General features: G+C 48.0%; 1 protein-coding gene across 4 annotated transcripts in view; it reads left to right on the top strand.

Moving 5' to 3' along the window:
* LOC116985656 (cytochrome P450 2K4-like) overlaps positions 1 to 18,515 on the top strand; it is an 80,194-nt gene that overhangs the window by 26,222 nt on the left and 35,457 nt on the right. The window contains exons 6-9 of one of the 4 annotated variants that reach the window (XM_033040525.1): positions 364 to 505; positions 601 to 788; positions 5,906 to 6,047; positions 7,283 to 7,648. The exons of 1 other annotated variant lie outside the window; for it this stretch is intronic. In XM_033040525.1, coding sequence (XP_032896416.1) covers positions 364 to 505; positions 601 to 788; positions 5,906 to 6,047; positions 7,283 to 7,461 — 651 coding nt within the window. In that variant the 3' untranslated portion in view covers positions 7,462 to 7,648. Of the gene's footprint in view, positions 1 to 363; positions 506 to 600; positions 789 to 5,905; positions 6,048 to 7,282; positions 7,649 to 18,515 lie in introns of those variants that run through there. 2 more of the 4 variants (XM_033040527.1, XM_033040526.1) reach the window with 2 other exon arrangements.

The raw sequence follows: 18,515 nt of genomic DNA, 5'->3' as shown, positions 1-18,515 counted from the left end.
ATGTTCGGCATAGAGATTTTGGGATGAAGGACCAGTTTCTGTGCTGTACTATTGTATATTCTAGGAAACAAAATATCCAAACCAATTATAAATTTTACTAAATCCAATAAATACATTAAATCTATATACATCGGTACATTTATTTGCTTGTGAAATTAAAGATATTCAAATAATGTTTAATAATTATACTTGACACAGAACATTTATTAATTGTTAAGCTTTGACAAAGATCGGTTTCTACAATCCAAAATAGTTTGCAATCAGAATCTTGCCTTATCCCAAAGAGTTGGGCGAGAGGGCTTCTGGTGTGTACTCCTGGTCCTAACCCAATTTCCAGATCTTTGTTCTGTTAATCTATTGCAGGAGTCGGGTAATCCAAACACATATTTCCATGAAAACAACCTGTTATTCACAGCAGTCAACCTGTTTGGTGCTGGGATGGAGACGACTTCCACCACACTTCGTTGGGCCATGCTGCTGATGATGAAGTACCCCCACGTACAGGGTGAGGAGCGGTCTGATTGATTACTGTGCGTCCCGTGTGTGAATCCCAACTCTAGCCCTGCCGCCCAGTGCTTTAACGATGCCCTTGGTTTCCAGAAAAAGTTCACGAGGAAATCATCAGCATCATTGGGTCAGAACGGTCGCCCAGAGCTGAAGATCGGACGAGTTTGCCCTACACCAACGCGGTGATCCATGAAGTCCAGAGATTTGGCAACATTGCGCCAATGAACCTCCTGCATTCAACAACAGCGGACGTAAACTTTAAAGGATATTTCATCCCAAAGGTAAATAAGGGAAGTGGGTGGCTCATTGGCTCCTGATATTTGGATATTTACTCCTGGGAGAGAGGAAGTGGATTGTTGATGTCTTAGAGTCATAAATTTATCTGTGCAATTTTATGTAACACTAGACTAAATGGGACCCGTTGGGTACCAGTCGCTCTGGAGGCATGGTCCCCCAAAGCAACCCATTCCCCAAAACAATATTCCACCACTCACCCATAGCCCCTAACAGCGCAGATGCGGCTCATTTCCCCTCATCTCCAGCACTCACTCCCCCCCCCCATTCATGTGTGTGAGGAGAGGAGGGGAGGCGGGTGTGCTGTGGGAGGGGAGGAGTGGAGTGGGCGTGTGTGTGTGGGCAGGGGGGTGGATGTGGGTTGAGAGCGTGGGGTGAGGACGTGCAGGAGGGGGTTGTGTGGGGGAGTGGGGTGTGGGTATATGGGTGGGGGAGGGGGCTGTGTGTGGGGGAGGGGGGGGTGTGGGAAGGGGGATGTGGGGGGAGGGGTGGTCGCCGCTGATGCAGCTCGCACTCTGCTCACACCGCACCTTCAGCTATTGGCTTCACTCAGCGGCTCCCAGTTCCACTCAGCGGCTCCTAGTTTGTCGTGCTGGCCCCCGCAGAAGCAGCCCGCACGCTGCTCTCTCCCCACACTCGCTCAACACACTCTGCTCACTCCGCTCCTTCAGCTTTATTCTCCTCGCCACTGGTGATTGACAGCGGGTGCAGGTAGCGGCATTTTTTTAAATTTTAAAACTTTCATAACGTTTGTACTATTCCACCAATTGGAACAAATCTTGTTGGACTTGCAGTGCAGGAGAATGGCGAGTAAGGTGGCGAAAAATAGCAGCGCTATCGGGTACCGTTTTTGCGCAAATTTAAAAACAGCGTAAGCAAATTTTAAAACAACGCAAACTGGAAGAGGACAAGATAAGAGTTTTATGTATACTAGACTGAATGGGACCTGTTGGGTCCCAGTCACACGGGAGGCCTGGTCCCCCCCCCCCAACGCAACCTATTCCCCAATGCAACATTCCACCACTCACTTGGTCCCCCTATACAACCCGTTCCCCCAAAGCAATGATCCATCACTCTGGGGAGGGGGTGTGGGGGAGGGAGGGAGGGAGTGTGGGGGAGGGAGGGACGGAGTGTGGGGCAGGGGGGAGTGCGGGGGAAGGGGGGGATGTGGGGGAGGGGCGGGATATGTGGGGGAAGGATGGGGTGTCGGGGAAGGGGGTGTGTGGGGGAGGGGCGGGTGTGGGGAAGGGGAGGGGTGTGGGGAAGGGGTGGGGTCAGGAAGGTGGGGTGCGAGGAAGGGGGGGTGGGCGGGGTGTGGGGAAGGGTGGTGTGGGGAGGGTGGGGGGGTTTTGTGGGGAATGGAGATGTTGTGGGGAGGGGGGAGGTGTTGTGGGGAAGGGGGGATGTTGTGGGGAAGGGGGGGTGTGTGGGGAGGGGGGTGTGAGAGGGGGATGTGTGGCGGAGGGGAGTGTGTGTGGGGGAGTGGAGTTGTAGGGGAGGGGGGTATTTGGGAGGGTGGTGTATGGGCTCAGCAGCTCCGTCTCCGACAGCACTCACCAGCTGCAGGTCCCAGCCTCAGACTCAATCATTGGCTCCAAGACCTGGTGCCTGTCACACTCAGTGGCTCCAAGCACTCATGGGGATGGGAGGTAGTGTGGGGGAGGAGGGGTGGTGTGGGGAAGGGGGTTGGTGTGGGGGAGGGCGGTGGTGTGGGGGAGGGGCGGTGGTGTGGGGGAGGGGCGGTGTTGTGGGGGAGGGGGTATGTGGGGGAGGGGGGTGTGGGGAATGGGGGTTGTGTGGGGAAGGGGGGGTTGGGGTGGGTGAGGGGAAGGGGGTGTGGGGGTGGCGGGTTGTGGGGAAGGGAGAGAAAGGGGGGGAGAGAAGGGGGGGAGAGAAAGGGAGGAGAGAGGAGGGGGTGATGGCGTGAGGGGGAGGGAGGAGGGGGAGGGGGGTAGGGGGAGGGGGGGAGAGAGAGGCGGGAAGGGATGGGGAGGGGAGGAGGAGGAGGGTAAGAGAGAGGGGGAAAGAGGGGGGGGGAAGGAGGAGGGGGAAGGAAGCGGGGAGGAGAGGGGGAGAGCTGGGGAGGAGAGGGTGTGAGAGGGGTGGGTGAGAGGGGGAGTAGGGTGGGTAGAGGGTGAAGGGGGGGGGGCGGGTTCATCTCCGCCAGAGTCTTGAACAAGGGAGCAGGAAGCGGCTTTTGAATAATTGGGGCAGGAGGGAGAGGTGGGGGCAGAGGGGGGTGGGGGGGAGGTAGAGAGAGAGGGGGGGGGGGAGAGGGAGGGAGGGGGGGAGAGAGAGGGGGGGGGAGGCCTGGGCTGAGCCGAGGATCGATCCAAGCCGAGGCATGAGCTTGCGTCGACCCAAGCTCTAGGGAGCTCTCGGGTACTCGGGTACAGGGCCCAAGCCGAGCGGGCGAGTCACTCACAGCGCGGGCAGACGGCAGGCAGGCAGATCCATTGTGACGTCATCAGCGAAAAACAGGCTTTTTGATTTCAAAGTTTGATCGGATTTGTGAAGATTTTCACTAATAAGAAATAAAGCACAACATTTTCAGATAAGGCGATTTCGGACTCCAGGGGGTAAATCTCTACCCGAATATGTAAAAGGTTTTTCGAGAAGATGTGACATCACGCAAACAAATAAATACACACAGACACACACACATCCAAGATCAGAGTTTTATAGTTATAATAACTAGACCAAGTGGGACCCGTTGGGTCACGTCCCCTCAACGCACGGCTGCGAGGGGAGGTGGTGGCCTGCAGTGTCACACACACACTAACCACCCTCCACCTACACACTAACTACCCCCCACTCACACTAACCACCCCCCATGATATTATATTAATATTATTAATTGCCTCCATTTACCCCATCCCCGCCCCCCAACTCACAAGCGCGTCTAGAGAGGGAGGGGGGTGGGGTGTAAAGAGAGAGGGCAGAGACAGAGAGAGAGGGGCAGAGACAGAGAGAGAGGGGCAGAGACAGAGAGAGGTGGGGAGGGGAGGGAGAGGGGCGGGGAGAGAGGGTGGAGGGAGGGGGGAGAGAGTGGTGGGAGGGGGGAGCGAGGGGGGAGAGGGTTAGAGAGGGGGGAGTGGTGTAGAGGGAGTAGGGAAGGGGGAGTGGAGTGGGGAGGGGGGAGAGGGCAGAGAGGAGGGGAGGGGGGAGAGAGGGGCAGAGGGGGAGGTGTAGGGGGGAGGTGTTAGGGGGAAAGGGGGGTAGGGGGAGGGGGAGGAAGAGAGAGGGGGGAGAGAAGGGGTCGTGGAGGAGGAGGAGGGGGAGAGGAGGCGGGGGGGGGGGGGGGGTGAGAGGAGGACGGGGAAGAGGAGGAGGGGAAGAGGGATCGACTAGAGACGGACGCGAGAGCTCTCGTGCAGTGCCCAACTTGCTCGTTCTTCACTCACAGCGCAGTCTTCAGCTATGATCTTTGGTCGTCAGATGACGGGTCGACTTTTGCATAATGGGGGAGGAGGCAGGGGTGAAGGGGGGGGGGTGACGTCATTCGCAGTGTGAGCAGATGAAGCGCGAGAAGACGGCAGGCGAAAAGCAGGCTTTTTGATTTCAAAGTGTGATCAGATTTGTGAACATTTAATAACTCACGAAATGTAGCACAAAATTCTCAGATAAGGTGATTTACCAGGGGGTAAATTTCTACCCGAATATGTAAAAGTTTTACTGTTAGCGCGTCGTTTTTTTCGAGAAGATGTGACAACACACAAACAAATAAATACACACACACACATCCACATACAAGATCAGCGTTTTATAGTTATAAGGATAAGGATAGGTTCTAGTGTATTGTGTGCTTTTGGAGGTGAATTGATGGAGTGGTATTGAGAGGGTGGCCATCGTGCTGCCCTAGTTGGTGTAATGTTATGTGTTATATGAGTCAAAGGGCTGGATCATGAGGAGTTATTCCCATGTGCATTGCCACACAGCGGTTAATGTACAGGATTAATAGCAGCAGCGTGTGTTGTCTCCTGTGACATTGGTACAATTTGCAACGGAGCTGAAGAATAATTAAAGATCAGTGATTAAATGGGAATAAAAGATAGTTCAGGTAATGATGACGCTGAGATAGTGGGTCACTTAAAGACACACCTAGTTCACTGATGCCCATAATTAATTTAGCTTAGAGAAACAGCATGGAGACAGGCCCTTCGGCCCATCAAGTCCATACCAACCATTGATCACCCGTTCACACAAGTTCTATGTTATCTCACTTTAACAGTGCACTCCCGACACACTGGGTGTCTTCTACTTCTTCTTGCGAATGAAAGATAAACCAAAGGAATAGTTAGATCTCAAGCCGGGGGTTGAGCAGCCAAGAAGAAGAAACTGTGCCTTTCCAAGGGAAATAAATTGCTGTTTATCCCTGGTATGACCAGATTAACACAATAGTAGATAAAAATACAAAGTACTGGAGTAACTCAGCAGGTCAGGCAGCATCTATGGAAACATGGATAAGTGATGTTTCGGGTCGAGACCTTTCTTCAAGTTCCTTCTCAGATCTATCGTCAGACTGGGTCTGAAGATGGATCCCAACCTGAAGCATCACATATGCCATGTGATCCAGATATGCTGTTTGACCCACTAAGTTCTCCAGCACATTGTGGGTTTTTTTTAAACCAGCATCAGCAGTTTGTGTTAAAATCCACACAATAGTGGTTGACTCCTCACTACCTCCTTAGGTCAGGGGGCATGGGCAATACCACCTGATCCTGCTGCAATGCCCACATTCTGGAACTAATAAATGGAAAATAAATGTGGTTAGAAATTCCTAGGTGTGTCTCTGGAACTTTACCTGCCAAAGTTAGACACTGAGCCACTTCATGAGATATTCGGGCAAGCTCGAACAAAGACATAGGTTTGAAGAACCATCTTTAAGATGAGTGATGGGAAGAGAGACAGAGGTTTAGGAAAATAATTCTAGAGGTTAATGTCACTGAGGGTGAAGATGCTTGCAGAGTGATGAAAATTGGAGATGTGTAAGGGGTAGAAGAGTGGAAATGCTGCCAAGATTGTTAATTCCCCTTCAGTGGACGTATTTTCAGCAATGCTTTTCAAACAGAATAACAACAGCGATTGTAAATTATATTTTCAGGACACTCTCGTGATCCCATTACTGACCTCGGTACTTTTCGATAAAACTCAGTGGGAAAACCCGAGAGCCTTTAACCCTTCCAACTTTCTGGATGCTGATGGGAAGTTTGTGAAGAGAGATGCTTTTGCTCCTTTCTCCATGGGTAAGATGTTTCTCCATTCTTGGACATCTTTGGTTTTATTGTCATACGTCCCAGACAGAACAATTACATTTCTACTTGTAGCAGCACAACTGAATATTTAAACACAGCACTCCGCAAGTGATATAATAAAAAAAAGTTTGGTATATATATAAATACATATACATATATGTGTGTGTGTGTGTGCATGTATGTATGTGTGTGTGTGTTTTTTATATATTTATCCACCCACACATACATGTACCTGTCCAAGTGTATTTTCAATGTTGTAATAGTACCTGCTTCAACTACCTCCTCTGGTAGCTTGTTCCATCTACCCACCACCCTCTGAGTGAAAACGTTGCAAGGGCAGAAAGGTGAGTATGGGACTGGGAAGGGGAGTTAAAATGGCTCTTATTGGACTTGCTTTACCATGAGAAAAATATTAGTTAATTAGTTTGGAGTGAATGTTATTCAAGGGCAGCACGGTTTCTCTACTTGTACAGCTGCTGCCTCCCAGCGCCAGAGAGCCGAGTTCAATCCTCATTTTGGTTGCTGTCTGCGTGGAGTTTACACAATCTCTCTTTGACTGCGTATGTGTTTTTTACGGGTGCTCTGGTTGTGTGGGTTTGTAGATTAATTGGCCCTCTGTAAAATTGCTGCTAGTGTGTAGGGAGTGAATGTGACAAGATAAAACTGATGTGAACGTGCGATTTATGGTCAGCGTGGACTTGGTGGGCCTAAGGGCCTATTTCATGCTGTATATTGGGTTGACTGGGCTTGTATTCACTGGAATTTCGAAGGATGAGAGGGCATCTTATAGAAACATGTACAATTCTTAAAGGACTGGACAGGCTAAATGCAGGAAAAATGTACCCGATGATGGAGGTGTCCAGAACTAGGGGTCACAGTTTAAGAATAAGGAGTAGGCCATTTAGGGCAAAGATGAAGAAAAACTTTTTCACCCAGAAAGTTGTTAAATTGTGGAATTCTCTGCCACAGAAGGCAGTGGAGGCCAATTCACGATGTTTTCAAGAGAGAGTTAGATTTAGCTGTTAGGGCTAAAGGAATCCGGGGATAAGGAGAAAAAGCAGGAACGGGGTACTGAGTTTAGATGATCAGCATGATCATATTGAATGGCGGTCCTGGCTCGAAGGGCCGAATGGCCTACCCTGCACCTATTTTTCTATGTTTTGATGGATGAATTAATCAAACTTTGGATCTAGTGGAGCAACGTTGACATGTTTGTGCCTTTGCAGGACGCAGGGCCTGTGCTGGAGAAACCCTGGCCAGGGTGGAGCTCTTCCTGTTCTTTACCACTCTGATACAGAAGTTCCGGTTTCAAGTCCCCCCGAATGTGAACAATCTGGAGCTTGTGTCTGGTGTGGGCATCACATCATTCCCAAAATATCAAAACGTGTGTGCTGTGCGTCGCTGATGTCAACACAACCTTTGACAGAATAAACATTTTTTGGCAAAGGAAATCTGTGAGAAAAGATCTTTATGTGGCAATTGTTTTTCTTTGGAATGTGGTACCGTATATCCATCTGCCTTCAAAAGCATCTTACAGTGCCCTCCATAATGTTTGGGACAAAGACCCATTATTCATTTATTTGCTTCTGTACTCCACAATTTGAGATTTGTAATAGAAAAAATCACATGTGGTTAAGTGCACATTGTCAGATTTTAATAAAGGCTATTTATATACATTTTGTTTTCACCATGTAGAAATTACAGCGGTGTTTATACATAGTCCCCCCATTTCAGGGCACCATAATGTTTGGGACTCAGCAATGTCATGTAAGTGAAAGGAATCATGTTTAGTATTTTGTTGCATATCCTTTGCATGCAATGACTGCTTGAAGTCTGCGATTCATGGACATCACCAGTTGCTGGGTGTCTTCTCTGGTGATGCTTTGCCAGGCCTGTTTTGCAGCCATCCTTAGCTTATGCCTGTTTTGGGGGTAGTCCCCTTCAGTTTTCTCTTCAGCATATAAAAGGCATGCTCAATTGGGTTCAGATTGACTTGGCCACTCAAGAATTTTCAATTTTTTAGCTTTGAAAAACTCCTTTGTTGCTTTAGCAGTATGTTTAGGATCATTGTCTTGCTGTAGAATTCCCAATTGAGTTTTGAGGCATTTGTTTGAACTTGAGCAGAGGGGGTGTGTCTGTACACTTCAGAATTCATTATGCTACTGCCATCAGCTGTTGTATCATCAATGAAGATCAGTGAGCCAGTACCTTCAGCAGCCAAACATGCCTGGGCCATAACACCCCCACCACCGTGTTTCACAGATGAGGTGGTATGCTTTGGATCTTGGGCAGTTCCTTCTCTCCCCCATACTTGCTCCATTCCTTGTTTCTATAAGAGGAGATTTTTCCCCCTTCCTTGGCTTTGCATATGAATTCCCTTTACCATACCTCTCCCTCTCCCATCTTCTCTGTAAGCTGAAATTAACCAGCTTTCGCTTCTTCCCCAGTTGTGGAGAAGGAGTTAGAATCCTGCTCGTCACTCCACAGATGCTGCCTGACCTGTGGAGCATTTCCAGTATTTGATTTTCGTTTTTTTCTGCATTTACTTAATGACCAAAGATCCCCTGAAGGATTTAGGATTCAAAGATTTCCTGGATATTCAATCCGTACAGGTAGTTGTGAGGGTAAACAGTGAGAAACAGTCAGAACACTTTTCCCAAGGAGAAGGAGTGGAGACACTTTTAAGAAGCCAGACAACTTTTAATAAGCCAGAGATACCCATCTGCGAAGTTTAGCGGGCATTTAACATTACCAATGAGCTAATGAAAATGCCCAGTCAGCAAAGGAGATTAAAGGGCCTGTTCTACTAACGCGACTTTGCAGCAACTGTCTTCGACCTTCAAGCTTAAGGGCATTCGCCTGAAAAACCTCGAGCTGGATCCACAGTCAGTGATGAAACCACGTGCTGGATCGACCGTCAGCGCGCGCGCGCACACACACACACACACACACACACACACAGCGGGGGGCCAGGGAAAGCGGGGGAGCTATGTCTGAAATTCAGACTCGCGATGAGCTGGAAGGTAAAAGATGGCTGGCACAGTGTACGGTAAGTCCTTTAGAGAGTGGGGAAGTGGTAGAAAAGGGGAGGGAAGAGGAGAGAAGTGGGGAGAAGGAGTGGAGACACTTTTAAGAAGCCAGACAACTTTTATAAAAGTTTAGCGGGCATTTAACATTACCGGTCGGTTTTCCTTTGTTCTGAAAACTCCAATGAGCCAATTAAAATGCCGAGTCAGCAAAGGAGAATGCCTACGGCTACCTCGACTGCCTATAACAACATAGCGACCCACTACCACTGCACTACGTGTTCAAAAGAACCATGGTGACCAATTTTTACTTGCGGAAAATTATCAGCATGCTGAATAATTTTCCTCGACCAAACCGAGGCTGCGAGCATGTGGGAACTTCCCTCGAGCATGAAGGAGAGTTACAGTGACATCCTAGGACCACGTGTGGACCATGCTGCGAGTTTGAGTCGAGCGCAAATTCTTCTAAACTTGCAAATTAGGTTCCCGCAGTGTGACAGGCCCTTAACTAAAACTACCTACGGCTACCTGGACTACCTACAATGCCATGGCGATCCCACTACCACTGCACCTACGACTGCAAAAGTATCAATTTTCTCCACGGCGACCGCACTGAGGTTCCCAGAATGTGGGAACTCCTCTCGACCAGGAAGGAGACTGGCCAGAGACCACCAGCGGACATGTTGCGACCATGTGGCGATCATGAGGCGAGCGCAGAGTCTCTTGTACTCGCCTAAACAGTCGCCTAAGTGGGGCAGGCCCTTGACCCTGCCGCAGACAGCATCGCCTGTTGAACGTTGCCGGGGTTGAGTGCTTTGGTTTCACGGTCACACTGAGTAAGTGTCCGGGGACAGCTGAGTGCGGCTCTCTCCCACTTGCCACCAACGTTAGTTGCCCTGACGCCACTTTACTGAATCCGCAGCCAAGAGGCGGCTCCTCACTCGTCGCCCCGCCCTCGCTGACACCTTTAACTTTCAGGTTTCAGGAGGAGGGTTTAAACAGAGGCGAGTGGGGCTCAAGCTGAGAGACACTGCGGCCCGGGACCCTGCACTGGGGCGCTGACAGGAGCGAGAAGTCAAGGGGAGCCCAGAGATGACGTTGGGCCGCGCCTTCCCGCTGGACGCAGCCACTTTACTGATCCTCGGCGCCCTCTCCCTCTTGCTCCTCCTTTACTTTCGCCGCGGCTCTAAGTGCCATGGAGCGCTCAACCTGCCCCCGGAACCCCATTGTCTGCCCATCATCGGTCTCTTGCACCTCCTGGATCTGAAGAAGCCCCACGAGAGTCTCATGGAGGTAAGAGGGAGCGGGAGGAGGTAGCAATGGGGGCCCGTTGTGTTCCCCACTTGCACCCAGCGCTTGAGAGAAGCATCACTGTCTCTATGTTGCTGCCGCTTAGATTCATCGCCCCAGAAATCTCAGCACTCCTGAGTTCAGTTTCACAACTTCCATCATTCACCGCTTGTAATCAGATGTTACCCGCTCAGATAAACCCGGCAGGAGGTCCACTTCATGCGGGCACAAAGTGCTGGAGTAACTAAGCGGGCCAGGCAGTATCTCTGGAGAAAAAGGATAGCTGACATTTCGGGTCGGCACCCTTCTTCAGACTGCTTTCTTCGGAGATGTTGCCTGGCCCGCTGAGTTACTCCTGCACTTTGTGTCTCTCTTTGATATAAACCAGCATCTGCAGTTCTTCGTTTCTACAGGAGGTCCACTTGATCAGATCTGAACACAGTTTTCTACTGACATCATTAACTCCAGAATTGTTTGTCTCCCTGATCATCCCGTGAGGCACATACCTTTGCATAAATTCCAGACTATTGTATGGCCAGAAGCCATCTCTTTTTCATACACTGGGCGGTCACAGTAGCACAGTGGGGAGAGCTGCTGCCTCACAGCGCCAGTGACCCAGGTGCAATCATGACCCCGGGTGCTGTTTGTGTGGAGTTTGCAAGTTCTCCCTGGGGGTTCTTTCCTCCTGCTCCGTTTACCTCCCACAGACGTGCGGGTTTGTAGGTTAAATGGCCTCTGTTATTGACCCGTTTCGGGTCAGGACCCTTTAGACTTATTTTGTAAACCTGCATCTGCAGTTCTCTATATCACATACGTGTTTCTTTTCATTCCTTCATTCCCGCCCAATTTATCCTATGATCACCTTAGCCACCCAGTCCGCAATTATCAATTATTTTTTAAGTTTACCAGACAGTCCTGCTACACAGTGCCTCAAGTATGTCTCTATAGGGTGATTTCACGAAAGGTCACTGGAGCGTAAATCCCCACTCACGTGACCGAAAATTTTAACTGGGGGACAAGCGTCAATTCCGGTACATGTTAGTGAATGGGAAAACACGCACTTTCACACCCGTTAAAAACATCGAAAACGGCCCGTTTTTGAGCTGCAATTAACGGAGCCAATCGGGGTGACCGTGAGGAACAGCTACCTAAATTTACAGTCCAAAAAAAGATAGAAACTAAGGTAAATACAAGAGCGAGCTGAAGGTGTAAAAAAGGCGGAAGTGCTAGCGGACTTTTTTCTTGGAGATTTAAAGATCCAAAATATCGGGAATTATCGCGTTTGCTCGCTGCATTTCATCAAAAGTGGCATTATTGACTTTTTATCTTTATTCATTTGTTATATGAAAAGTATTAAAAGTTAGAAACCCGTCAGTAAAATTGCAAAATCGCCCATGGTTCTCGGGTGGGTTTTAACATGCAAAATAAAAATGCTTCTGAAGCTCCATTTACCATTTAAATAATCGTAAGCTTGCATCTCAGTAAAATTGATTTCCAAACGCATTGAGAGTTTACGATTATTTAAATGGTAAATGGAGCTTCAGAAGCGTTTAACATTTTGCATGTTAAAACCCACCCGAGAACCATGGGCGATTTTGCAATTTTACTGACGGGTTTCTAACTTTTAATACTTTTCATATAACAAATGACTAAAGATAAAAAGTCAATAATGCCACTTTTGATGAAATGCAGCGAGCAAACGCGATAATTCCCGATATTTTGGATCTTTAAATCTCCAAGAAAAATGTCCGCTAGCACTTCCGCCTTTTTTACACCTTCAGCTCGCTCTTGTATTTACCTTAGTTTCTATCTTTCTTTTGGACTGTAAATTTAAGTAGCTGTTCCTCACGGTCACCCCGACTGGCTCCGTTAATTGCAGCTCAAAACCTGGCCGTTTTCGATGTTTTTAACGGGTGTGAAAGTGCGTGTTTTCCCATTCACTAACATGTACCGGAAGTGACGCTTGTCCCCCAGTTAAAATTTTCGGTCACGGGAGTGGGGATTTACGCTCCAGTGACCTTTCGTGAAATCACCCTATAACACTAACGCTATAACGCTGCAACATGATATACTGCAGTCCGGTATTGTCCTCCTTGTACAATCTGTTGTAATTGTGTCTCAAGTTCAAGTTACATTTGTTGTCACATGCACCAATTGGTACAGTGAGATTTGAGTTACGATACAGCCAGACTAATAAAATAACACAATACACAATAGGATTTATGGATAAAAGTTTAAGAAAGAACTGCAGATGCTGGTAAATCGAAATTGGACCTAAAACGCTGGAGTAACTCAGCGGGTGAGACAGCATCTATGGAGGGAAGGACCGAAGGACCCGAAACGTCGAGAATGGTCTCGACCTGAAACATCGCCAATTCCTTCTCTCCATAGATACTGCCTCACCCGCTGAGTTACTCCAGCATGTTGTGTCTACTTGTCGTTCTTGTGTACGGCTTGAGTTTACTTATGTGTGGTGTGATCTGAATGGACAGCACGACAACAAAAGCTTTTCACTATATCTAGGTACTCCTGGTAATAATAGTTTAGTTTATTGTCACGTCTACACAGGTACAGTGAAAAGCTTTTCGTAGCATGCTAACTAGTCAGCGTAAAGGCTATGGAAACATAGAAACATAGAAAATAGGTGCAGGAGTAGGCCATTCGGCCGTTCGAGCCTGCACCGCCATTCGATATGATCATGGCTGATCATCCAACTCAGTATCCCATCCGTGCCTTCTCTCCATACCCCCTGATCCCTTTAGCCACAAGGGCCACATCTAACTCCCTCTTAAATATAGCCAATGAACTGGCCTCAACTACCTTCTATGGCAGAGAATTCCAAAGATTTACCACTCTCTGTGTAAAAAAATGATTTTCTCATCTGGGTCCTAAAAGACTTCCCTCTTATCCTTAAACTGTGACCCCTAGTTCTGGACAATGACTGGTGTACCATGACACCCAAGTATTACATGATTACAATCCATGTATGTACTGAGGTATAGCTGGCAATAACCAATAATAAAACTAATAAATACAGTGAGAGGTTCACAGGTGCTGGAAAAGTCTCCCAGTGAAACATTTACTGGGCTACATACTCCCAAAAATGACACGGAAATGCTTCTTATTGAATAAGCTTGATATTTTCCCTTTTAGTTTAAACATAGACCAGTACAGCACAGGAACACTGATACCGTGTATCTTCAACCCACATGTTGCCAAGTTAACTAAACTCCACTGTCTGCATGTAATGTTTATCCCTCCATTCCCTGTATTTCTATGCGCCTTACAGAAACGGCACTATTGTATCTGTCTCCAACACCAACATGGCAGTGTATTCCATGCGCTCACGACTCTCTATTTAAAAACACTTCACTCGCACATCTCCTTTAAACATTCACCCTCTCATTCTGCATCATTGGTACATTTTGAAATTGTGGTTTGTATTTTGAAGTTCAGACTTTGGTTTCACGGTCCGGGGACAGCTGAGTGCGGCTCCCTCCCACTTGCCACCAAAGTTATTTGCACTGACGCCACTTTACTGAATCCGCAGCCAAGAGGTGGCTCCTCACTCGTCGCCGCCGCCCTCGCTGACACCTTTAACTTTCAGGTTTCAGGAGGAGGGTTTAAACAGAGGCGAGTGGGGCTCAAGCTGAGAGACACTGCGGCCCGGGACCCTGCTCTGGGACGCTGACAGGAGCGTGAAGTCAAGGGGAGCCCAGAGATGACGTTGGGCAGCGCCTTCCCGCTGGACGCAGCCACTTTACTGATCCTCGGCGCACTCTCCTTCTTGCTCCTCCTTTACTTTCGCCGCGGCTGTAAGTGCCACGGAGCGCTCAACCTGCCCCCGGGACCCCCTTGTCTGCCCATCATCGGTCACCTGCACCTGCTGGATCTGAAGAAGCCCCACGAGAGTCTCATGGAGGTAAGAGGGAGCGGGAGGAGGCAGCAATGAGGGACCCGTTGTGTTCCCCACTTGCACCCAGCGCTTGAGAGAAGCATCGCTGTCTCTATGTTGCTGCCGTTTAGATTCATCGCTCCAGAAATCTCACAACTTCCATCATTCACCGCTTGTAATCACATGTTACCCGCTCGGATAACCCGGCAGGAGGTCCACTTCATGCGGGCACAACGTGCTGGAGTAACTGAGCGGGCCAGGCAGTATCTCTGGAGAAAAAGGATAGGTGACACTTCGGGTCGGGACCCTTCTTCAGACGGCTTTCTTCGGAGATGTTGCCTGGCCCGCTGAGTTACTCCTGCACTTTGTGTCTCTCTTTGATATAAACCAGCATCTGCAGTTCTTCGTTTCTACAGGAGGTCCACTTGACCAGATCTGAACAGTTTTCTACTGACATCGTTAACTCCAGAATTGTTTGTCTCCCTGATCATCCCGTGAGACACATACCTTTGCATAATTTCCAGACTATTGTATGGCCAGAAGCCATCTCCTTTTCACATACTGAGCGGCCACAGTAGCGCAGTGGGTAGAGCTGCTACCTCACAGCGCCAGAGACCCGGGTGCAATCCTGCCCTCGGGTGCTGTTTGTGTGGAATTTGCAAGTCCTCCCTGGGGGTTCCTTCCTCCTGCTCCGGTTAACTCCCACAGACGTGCGGGTTTGTAGGTTAAATGGCCTATGTTATTCGGACCCTTTCAGGACCTTTTAGAGTTATTTTGTAAACCTGCATCTGCAGTTCCTTGTCTCTATATCAAATACATGTTTCTTTTAATTCCTTCAATTCCTGCCCAATTTATCCCATGATCACCTTAGCCACCCAGTTCACAATTATCAATTATTTTAAAGTTTACCAGAGAGTCCCGCTACACAATGCCTCAAGTATGTCTCTGTAACTCTAACGCTATAACGCTGTAACATGATATACTGCAGTCCGGTATTGTCCTCTTTGCATAACCTGTTCTGTGTTAAGTTCAAGTTAGATTTCTTATCACATGCACCAATTGGTACAGTGAGATATGAGTCACCATACAGCCATACAAATAAAAGAACACAATACACAATCGGATTCAGTTTAAGAAAGAACCGCAGATGCTGGTAAATTGAAGGTGGACACAAAACGCTGGAGTAACTCAGCAGCTGTGGCAGTATCTATGGAGAGAAGGACCGAAGGACCCTAAAACGTTGTTGTGGTTTTCAATACTCTAATTAATTCAGATCGCGTGGTGAATTCTTCAAGAAGTTTAAACTTTTATTTGCAAACAAAAGTTGGTTACCCCCACATCATCAAATCACCTGGAGCACTCTCGCTCTCTCCTCCAAAACAAAGGATCATTGCTTTTAATACATTGTTATTTTGTAAACCTGCATCTGCAGTTCCTTGTCTCTATATCAAATACATGTTTCTTTTAATTCCTTCAATTCCTGCCCAATTTATCCCATGATTCATCAGGGACTGGATTGTTTTTAGTGTTATTATGTGTGAAATGTTTTAAAATTCATGTGCGATGCTCAGGTATTCCCTGGGAAACGTCTTTTCATTTTGCACTGTACAACTGTTGCTTGCAAGATGACAATAAAGGATAAAGGATCAGTCTGAAGAAGGGTTTCGGCCCGAAACGTCGCCTATTTCCTTCGCTCCATAGATGCTGCTGCACCCGCTGAGTTCCCCCAGCAATTTTGTGTACCACTGACAATAAAGGATGATTGATTGATACCATTTTCAAATCAGCATGCCCCACCCCTGTTACATTTCCATATCCAATCATTTGCTAACATTCCCTTATTACCAGCCAATCACTTGCTCCCACTTATCCCCTCCTTCCCAGTACATTTCCACATTTGCAACTGATGTAGGTGTCACGTGACTCCTTGTCTCCCTCCCCTTGCCATGTGCGTTTAATTTATTTGTTCAGGTTTCATTCCAACAAAGTGAAATCCCAGAAAAGTAGACCCACTTCTGGCCATACAATAGTCTGTGGGATTCCAGAACCCACTTCTCAAAATATAATAGTATCTATTATATCACTGTATCAGTGATCACTCAATTTACATTAACAATACATTGTTCCCATTAAACCTATACGTCTTGGGAAATAATGTAACTTCTTAAACTACAGATCTAAACACAGCGATCTAATATATTTAATCCTAATTAAAACACAATATATATTTCCCAGATCTCATTATAATTCATATTTAAACTAACATTATCTCACATTACATTACATCAAGATGGCGGCGCTGCCTTAGCAGCTGCGGCTCGCCTGCAGTCCGTCTTTTTATTTTATTTTTTGTGTTCTTTTGTCCTGTTTGAGTTCATTTTTGGTTTATTGTGTATGTGTGTGGGTGGGGGGGAGTAAACATGGTTTTGGTCTCTTATTTCGGGGGGATGCGACTTCTCTTGTCGTATCCCCCGTCTCCGTCTCCGCCTGCGCCGAGGCCTAATAGTGGAGCTGGCGGCCTCGGAGCTGCGGCAGTGGCGACCCGACCCTGGAGCGGGCAGCGGCAGTGGCGACCCGACCCCTGTGCGGGCAGCGGCAGTGGCGACCCGAACTCGGCGCAGGCAGCAGCAGTGGCGACCCGACCCCGGAGCGGGCAGCGGCTGCGGCGACCCGACCCCGGAGCGGGCTGCGGCAGTGGCGACCCGACCCCGGAGCGGGCAGCGGCAGTGGCGACCCGACCCCGGCGCGGGCAGCGGCCAGCGGCAGCAGCGATCCGACCTCGGAGGACCGGCCGCGGGCCCGGTGGACGACATCGTCGGGAGCTCGCAGGTTGGTGACCTGTTCTGCGGAGCTCCCGCGACAACAGCTGTACCCTCTGGACTGGAGGGCCGCAGCTTCGGCGGCTTCGACCACCCCGGGCCGCGGAGCTGAACCGGCCCGTTCGCGGAGCTTGGATTCAGCCGCGGGACTGACATTACTTACCATCGCCCGGCGGGGTCACAACATCGGAAGCCTGGATCGCCTCGGCGCAGAGGGAGAATAAGAAGGAAAGAGACAAAAACTTAAGACTTTTGCCTTCCATCACAGTGAGGAGTATTCAACTCACTGTGGTGGATGTTAATTTGTGTGTGTTTTTGCCATTTTTTACTATATGTAGGACTGCAAGGCAACATAATTTCGTTCAGACCACAAGGTCTGAATGACAATAAAGGCTACTTTACTTTACTTTACTTTGCACTTTAATAGAAATTTACTCTGTCTTTACAAACTCACATCTCCTATCTTCCCAGCACGCAAGGGTCATATAAATGTCCCACTTGATTAATGATAATGGTCCCTTGGCCATCTCACACTCCCTCCCCCTCTCTTGTTATCTCTAGGGAATGGCATTCCAACCTCCCCCTTGGGCCCCTTTATGACTTTGCTTTTACACTGACAACATTTCTCAAAGAATTGTTACATTTCCAGACCACCATCTCTTTATCAAAACCTAGTCACCTCAGTTTTTATAAACATAAGAAATCCAACATACAAAGGTCACATATACCTCACCCAACCACCTTCTGGCATTCACATATGTCCTTCCTCTTGTCCCAACATGAGTATAATTAAACGTATCAAACTTAATACCGAATCTATTATTATTCCAGCCTTGTGGTCTTCGATGTGTAAACAGTCCATAAATCTTGAGTCATGTCATTACAACACTTCACAAGAATGTAACATCGAGAAAGAGCAACTGACCTATGACCAAATGGTCTGAGAGGCCCCCCACTGCCTAATCAGACTTTTAAATACAGATTATATGATACACTTAATATAGAAGATAATATTTACTATAACGTCGAGAAGGGTCTCGACCTGAAACGTTGCCAATTCCTTCTCTCCATAGATACTGCCTCACCCGCTGAGTTACACCAGCATTTTGTGTCTACTTGTCGTACTTGTGTATGGCTTGACTTTACTTATGTGTGGTGTGATCTGACTGGACAGCACGCCAACAAAAGCTTTTCACTATATCTAGGTACTCCTGGCAATAATAGGTTTTTTTTTAAGTTTAAAAAAAAAAGAAAATGCTTTATTGATCCCCTCAGGGAAATTCAGATGTCCAGAAGCCCCCAACCAACAAACCCACAAATTCAAAACGAACGCAGACAGAAAATACATAGAATACAATGTGGACACTACCTGAGAGCAACAAATACTTAAAAAGACCAATAATTAACAATTAAAAATTAAAAATTGCAA

This window comes from Amblyraja radiata, chromosome 22 (genome assembly GCF_010909765.2).
Source record: "Amblyraja radiata isolate CabotCenter1 chromosome 22, sAmbRad1.1.pri, whole genome shotgun sequence".
Classification (NCBI taxonomy): Eukaryota; Metazoa; Chordata; class Chondrichthyes; order Rajiformes; family Rajidae; genus Amblyraja; species Amblyraja radiata.
This window is presented reverse-complemented; position numbering and strand designations above follow the sequence as displayed.